Source organism: Bidens hawaiensis, unplaced genomic scaffold (genome assembly GCF_021521415.1).
Source record: "Bidens hawaiensis isolate Kalapana, Puna unplaced genomic scaffold, B.hawaiensis_p1.1 tig00029268_1, whole genome shotgun sequence".
In the NCBI taxonomy this organism is placed as follows: Eukaryota; Viridiplantae; Streptophyta; class Magnoliopsida; order Asterales; family Asteraceae; genus Bidens; species Bidens hawaiensis.
Window position 1 is genome coordinate 247,269 of NW_027494818.1, and position 7,482 is coordinate 254,750.

The 7,482-nt window shown below is 36.6% G+C and overlaps 1 protein-coding gene across 1 annotated transcript; it reads right to left on the minus strand.

Moving 5' to 3' along the window:
• Window positions 1-32: 32 nt before the first annotated feature.
• LOC143578393 (putative serine/threonine-protein kinase PBL28) lies at window positions 33-1,897 on the minus strand. Its single transcript, XM_077061988.1, has 3 exons — window positions 1,088-1,897; window positions 801-1,010; window positions 33-528 (listed from the first exon to the last, which is right to left on the minus strand). The coding sequence occupies exons 1-3, from the start codon at window positions 1,895-1,897 to the stop codon at window positions 280-282; spliced, it is 1,269 nt and encodes a 422-aa protein (XP_076918103.1). The 3' UTR covers window positions 33-279.
• Window positions 1,898-7,482: the final 5,585 nt, after the last annotated feature.

Here is a 7,482-nt window from a genome sequence, read left to right on the forward strand (position 1 = left end):
TTAACGGCAAAGCAATAGAAACTGGGATTTTCGATTAGGGGTTTATCACCGAATATTTACATTTGACCGACCTATATACCAATGTGTTCTAACCGATGCGATAGCCCTACGCTCTATCTAATCAGTTTTCTAGTTTACAATATTGACGTATTGAATCACAAATACATACATTGACTCTACACTAACTTTCTAGTGATTACAATTCTAACCTAAATTTTCTTCACGCATGTCAAACTTGATCACACAATTAAGACCAATAGTCCAGGCTGACGGTGCATATCAAGGAAAAGAAGAACGTATCATAAAACAACAGCCGATGGCATCCAATTCCCATCCACAACGACCATAAAGCCTGCCAAACAAACCAGCCTCCCAAGATTTTGAAAAACAACTACGTGTCTCATAACCAAAAGGACCATACTCCCTTTTGTTAGTCATAAAGCGCACTGATGAGACTAGCTCTAGACCATAATATTTTCCGGTTGTTACGGATATCCCAGTTATTTCTTCACCATCATCAAAGTTAATCTATGAAAGCCAATAACACCCATGTTAAAATCATTTTCAAATAATAATAATAATAATAGAAATAACAACAATAACAATAATAATAAATGGAAATAATATTAGTAGTCATAATTATAACACTACTATTACTATATCACATGTAGAAAAGTTGCTATGAATTACTATGTGGTGTTAAGTGTTAACTGTTACTGTTACTCTATAGCCAAAGCCCTTTTGATATTCTGAATTACCATACAAATGAATAGTTAACTCGCTCGATAAGAGTTATTTACCTCTGAAACTCTGCCCGAGTTTTTGTCTTGGCTCCCACCATGTATTTGCGAATAATGCAATTTATCGTCGAGATCTTTCTTCGTGAAAGAGATTGAATGAATCCAAGTGTGGCTATCTATTGTTATTTTACTTAGCTTTTGATTTTTCTTAAGCATAAACGACCATACATCTCCACCCGAGCTTGATCCCCATAACCTGGTTCGTTTACCCTAACAATACCAATCGTTATGATTATTCGATGAAAATATAACGTCTATTATATACTTAAAGGAAATGCTATACTTACAATCAAAGTTATAGCAGTTTGATGTTCCAAAGCGGCTTCTAGTTCTTTCACGACTATTTCCATCGTTGGACTATGTCTTCGATCCTTGTTCACGCAATTATAAGCAATATTCAAGAATGTGTCACAAGAACGCGGCTTCATGTTTCCTTGTAAATTGGCAAAGAAGATTCCTTCCGTATTTTTATCTTCATAATGATGCTGTAGCAAAAGAGGTAGAAATGTGCGCTTGTTACAATACTTTGCGATCACAGCGGGTCTCCCACATAAGACTTCACACAGTACTACGCCGAATGCATACACGTCAGATTCTTTTGTAAGTACACCAGTCTCTATATATTGTGGATCCACATATCCTATAGTACCAGCAATATTCGAGACAAGAAAAGAGAACCACTCATTTCTAAGTCCTATTTTACACAATCCAAAATCTGAAATTTTTGCTTTCCAGTCCTCGTCCAGCAAAATGTTAGAGCTCTTGATGTCCCGGTGTATCACCCTGTGGCCCACACCCACATCATCATGAAGATACTTAAGTCCACGAGCCGCATCAAGACATATTCGAAGACGATCCTCCCATGTTAGGTTCGTATCGGCTAGATGCCTATCAAGGCTTCCATTAACCTCATACTTGTATACAAGTATTTTCTCGTCATCTTCGTCACAAAACCCAAGGAGACAAATGATGTTCTTGTGTTTGTAACAAGCAAGCGTTAGAATCTCCTTCAAGAACTCGCTCTGTCCTTGTGTTTTATCTAACCACTTCCCAAAACCGTGTGCAAGGAAATTTTGGTCGGTGGCCAATTTAATCATTTGTAGTGAAATTGTCCGCGGGACGTGCCCGCACGCACGAGTTCGATGAATTTCTAGTCCAGAAACCCAAATTTGCACCCCCCTGCTGTAAGGCCTCGTTACCGGTAGCCCTACTTTGGTGTTGAATTTACTCATAAATGCAGTTCTAAATATCAGAGTTAATTAAAACTTCACGCGGAATATAAACTTCAACCGTAAAACATTACATAACTTTCAAACCTTGTCTTATCAAACATTCATAGTCATTTAAAAACAAAACATAGTCTTTTAAAACATCATAACATTTTCTTGAGACGCCAGTGTCTTCAATTCGATGCCATGTGTCCTCGTCAAGCGAACTGCCTCAATCTACTCACCTGCGTGCATACTAAAAGTCAGCTACGCTGAGTGAGTTCTAGTTAATCACACATTATACACATTATACACTTACCTTCGATTATGCATCCGAAGATACATAATAATTACTTTACTAATCTACTTTTATTACATAAGTCACACATACGTTCATACTTTATTACTTTCACACTATATGAATTACTGTCCTTTTCTATCTCGGATATTATTAGGGTCCGATCCCTTCTTTTCTATCTCAGATATTATTAGGGTCTGGTCTCTCTTTCCTTTGTCTATCTCAGATATTATTAGGGTCTGATCCATTTCTTGTCTATCTCAGATATTATTAGGGTCTGGTCCTTTTTACTTCTCTATCCCAGATATTATTAGGGTCCGGTCCCTTCTATCTCAGATATTATTAGGGTCTGGTCCCTCTTTCTTCATCTTCGTACATGCCGTCTTCACATACCCATAACATACATACTTTCTTTAATCATTCATACATACTCATATATTGTACATATATCTATCATACACATTCATCTATCATAAACATACTTCCCTTGTTAGCATGTGCAATATCCGAAGATCGTTCACATACCGACAAGCTTTCATTCACATTTAAGATATACATACATAACATATAAACCATATAAGGCATACACTTACCAGTTAAGTTAAGTGTATTAACTATCACATCGAGTATGCACACAACCCCGAAAACATAACAAGGAAATGGGGCTAGAAACTCACCTGAATGCGATTACGTTCATCGTTAATAGTTATTCCCTTCTTGAGCTGTGCACGACTAACTGTATAACAATTACACGTATCAATTAACTATTACTACTCATATTGTATTTCTATCTTTATACAACCCACAACGAACGGGGTTCCGGGGGCAGCGCCCCTGGCAGCGGGGTTCTAGGGGCGGTAGCCCCTAGCGGGGTCCAAGGGGCAGAGCCCCTGGCTGGGGTTAAGCTGCCAGGTCATCTTGGAAAAATTTTATTTTCATTAACTGTCTTAACGCATTTTCCATTAGGATTTAAGTTATTATTTTATTCACCTACTCATTCGTTAGCCCGATTCGTGGTCTAGTACTGGATTACTTTTACTTAACATTTTAAGCGAACTTAACATAAGTGAGCTTAACTTAAGCGAGCTTAACTTAAGCGAACTTAACTTAAGTGAACTTATCAGTGGCGAACTTATCACCAGCGAACTTATAGCAGCGAAGTTAACCATAGGCGAACTTGTGTCCAGCGAAGTTAACCATAGGCGAACTTGTGTCCAGCGGAGTTAGCCATAGGCGAAGTTGCCCAGCAGCAGCTACGGCTCATCCAAAACTCCTATAATCATCTCTGTTTTAACGTGCAAACCCTCCGATGTGGTATTAACCTGTCCCGTGAACATTCCCATGGTCATTTTTGAACAAGATTCGGCCCGAAAACGCATAAAGGTTGGACCTTTAAGATTAAAACGTTCAATACTTGGTCTAGGGTTTATTTTAACGAGTCATAGGCAGCCGCGAGTTCGTTAAGTTCGTTTCTAACATCAAGTTCGCTACTTTAATACTTGTTTATACTCGATCTTCTTTAGGTTCAAGTTTCAAGACCAAACGTTTATAAAAACGTAAACTTTAAGATTAAAACATACCTTTACGTTTTCGTTTGGTTTAGGCTAGCTTGTTTATGAACTATAAATCTCGTATATGGCTTGAATAGTCAAGATCCACCAAAAAACGAATGTTCGCTCGACCTCGCTTTCCCTCCCATGGACCTAAGGCCCATTACCCTTTAATCCACCATAATTAATCCAAGTCCATGATTCTTTATTAAACACTAGCTAATATTATTTAACGCTCGACAACTTAACGAAATCTTCCTTTATTTAATATTTTAGGATGTTACACCTGCGCGCCGCGTAGAACTTGTGGTAAAACATGTCACAAAGAATTCAAATGGGTGTAAGGGCTCCACCTTATAAACCATTCATTAATTTGTTCCCAATCCGATATGGGACAAACATTACCACTTCTTTCATTCACACACATAAAACTTCCAACAGTAGTTCTTCGATTTTAGACATGAGTTTTTGAAATGGAAATTGATTTGTCTTTTATAGGTAGAAAAAACTAAGTCAAACTTGGAAGCTTCCTTTTCTTTTTCTAAGGCAGGACTATTTCAAAAGATTTTTTTCTTAATTTTTATTAGTTAGTGACTTGGAAGTTTCCTTTTCACACGGACACGGTTGTACTTGGTACTTAGATCATCTCTAGTGAGTTAGCAGAGTTAAAGCATTGTAGGTGGATAAGAGATTATGTGTATTGAAAACACGGATCAATGTATCTTTTTTAAGACGAGGCCAACAACCACAACAACCATATTTATATACATGCAATAATTCAATGGAACCTTTTTTCATTTTTTTTTAACTTAAAAGCTACTATAAACTAGTAATATAAAAAGAAAAATTCCCAAACTAGCCTTTTTTAGTGAGAGGAATTAAAAATAGCTTCATTTTTTATTAAAATCCGGAAATAGCCCTTCAAATCTCGTCTGCTGTGGCACATTGGGAATTGATCTGACGAAATTCAAAATGATTTGAACCTCGTCAGCTCCGTCCAAATTTTAAGTAATCTCGTCGTTCCCAATGTATCGCCCCAGACAAGATTTGGAGGGCTATTTTCGGAATTTAAACAAAAATTAGGCTAGTTTGAGAATTTTCCCAAGATAAAAACCTTTTTTCATATGTGTATATTTATACACACCTCCATTCACATATATCACACATGTTTATGGCCGTTTATGGTTCGCCAAGTACCGGAGCAGGCTCAAGTTCAACACCACGTCCAAAGCGGAAGCGTAAAATAATAGAAAAGGTCGAGATGAGGGAGATACGCGTCTTTGGAACGACTACTTTTCTCCGATATCTGGTGTACCCCGAACACATATTTAGACGTCGATTTCGGATGAGTCGTACACTTTTCCTTATAATTGTCAATGATGTGCCTTCCAAATTACCAATACTTTAAAGTGTTGTTTTTTTCTAGTAATTATTATTTTTTATTATTTAATGATTTAATATATATGAATTATAAAATAATTAATTATGAAAGATAAAAATTGATTTAGATTAAATAATTAATTAGGCTATTCTAATTATAAGATATCTAATGAAACTGTTGCTGAAATTGAGATATTATTCAAAGAGAAAGATCTCAAATATGTGGAGCTTGTCTTTGTATACTATAGGGATGATCCGAAGGTACGGAATGTATCGTCAAATATTCATAAATGTCGATTTCATCTTCTAAGACAACCACCAATCTGGTCTCGAGGTTTCTTCACCAGAATATGTCAATTTATTATTCGACTATGTACTGAGTAAAAAAACATGATTTGGCAAACACCAAAACATTACAAAATCTTCAATAGCATTTTCCAGTATTACTTCTGGAGCTGGTTTCGGAGGTGAGAAAAAATTGTTTAGTCGGTTGACCATGAAGAGAGAGTATAATTAAAGGATTTATTTTATAAAAAAATGTGGTTACAAAAATGGAGTTTTATGGTGTGAATTGGAAGTGGCCATTGTCATTTTGAATTTGAAAGTCGTATGGACTCATACGAGTAGTATGAAAAATCCTCGTATCTTAATTAAAATGGATCTCCGATCTTGTATGGAATTACCTCAGTTTGTATTAAGTTAAGTCGTGTAGGTAAAAACTGGATGGTATTGCCTCATGCGATTCGTATGATGGAGGCAACACTAGTATATATAGGCTGGTCAATGGTCTGTAACAAAAAAAGTTGTCATTCTTACGACTTATGTGTGCCTATACAACTCGTATTTAGTATGTTACATATGCTTAGATAAATAAAATGTAACGAGTAAAGAGTATAAATAAACTATAAGATTTCAGACCATGTTACAATTTTCAAACATGCAAAATCCCGGTTAATGTAACTCATAGCAAATAAACGTTTCTAACGAATCAACCAACAAATTGAAGAAAGCTTTCAAACGAGATAACAACCAATCGCATCCAATTCCCAGCCGCAGCAACCATGAAACCCCGACAAATAAACCAATATCCCATGACGCTGAGAAACTAGTATTTGCCCTCGTACCGAAGGGCCATGCTCCCTTTTGTTAGTCACAAAGCACAATGATGAGACTAGTTCATGATCATAATGTGTTCCAATTGTTCCCGATATCCCGGTTATCTCTTCGTCATCATCAAAGTTAATCTGTCAAACCCAACAAAAACCATATGATGTTGTTAAAACCTCTTTCAATAAACAAATAATAATACGGAGTAATAATAATAACAATAAATGGAGTTTTGTTCTTTGTTTATTAATCGGGAACAAGCGGGTACCCTTAATCGGGTATGGTGCCCGTAAAAAGAACACCGCCGCTGGCCCTTTTTGTTGAAATCGGGTTATACTACCTGCTTGATTTAGGCGTTGGCCGGTTTGAGAAAGATTGGGATTTGACTTCGAAGAAATGATAGCTTTGGTGTAGTTGTATAAAGTCCATAACAACCCCCCCCCCCCCCCCCCCTCTCCTAAATAAAAAATAAAAAAAATAGCCTTTTTCAATCATCAAACATTGAAGCAATTATTTTTTTTTGTTATATCATTTCTAATTTTTTTTAATATAAATAAAAGATATAAATATGAAGGAAAAAACATGTACATTATGCCCAACCCCATAACCACCCAAGGGGGCAGTGCTAGAGGCGTTACAAGCCGTTATGAAGCCTCCCAACGCCCCCACTACACATGGAATAAGTGCATACCAGTGACATGTGACCTATATATAACACGTGTAGGAAAGTTGCTATGAAGTAGCTCTCGAACACGTAATTTGTTATTCTATAGCGCCAAAACGATAATAAGATTCTGAATTAACATGAAAATAGATAATTAACACCGTAAGAGTTGTTTACCTCATAAATTATACCCCGGTTGCGGGAGCTCCCCCCATTTGTTTGAGAGCAATGCAAGCCACCATCGAGATCTTTCTTCGCAAAAGAGATTGAATGAATCCAAGAGTGGCAGTCTATGGTTATATTCGTTAGCTTTTGATTGTGGTTAACCATAAACGACCACATGCGTCCGCCCGAGGTTGATCCCCATAACATGGTTCGTTTACCCTAGCCATACCAATCTTTATGATTATTCAATGAAAATATAATGTATATCTAAAGGAACTGCTATACTTACAATTTGTAAAACAGTTTGAAT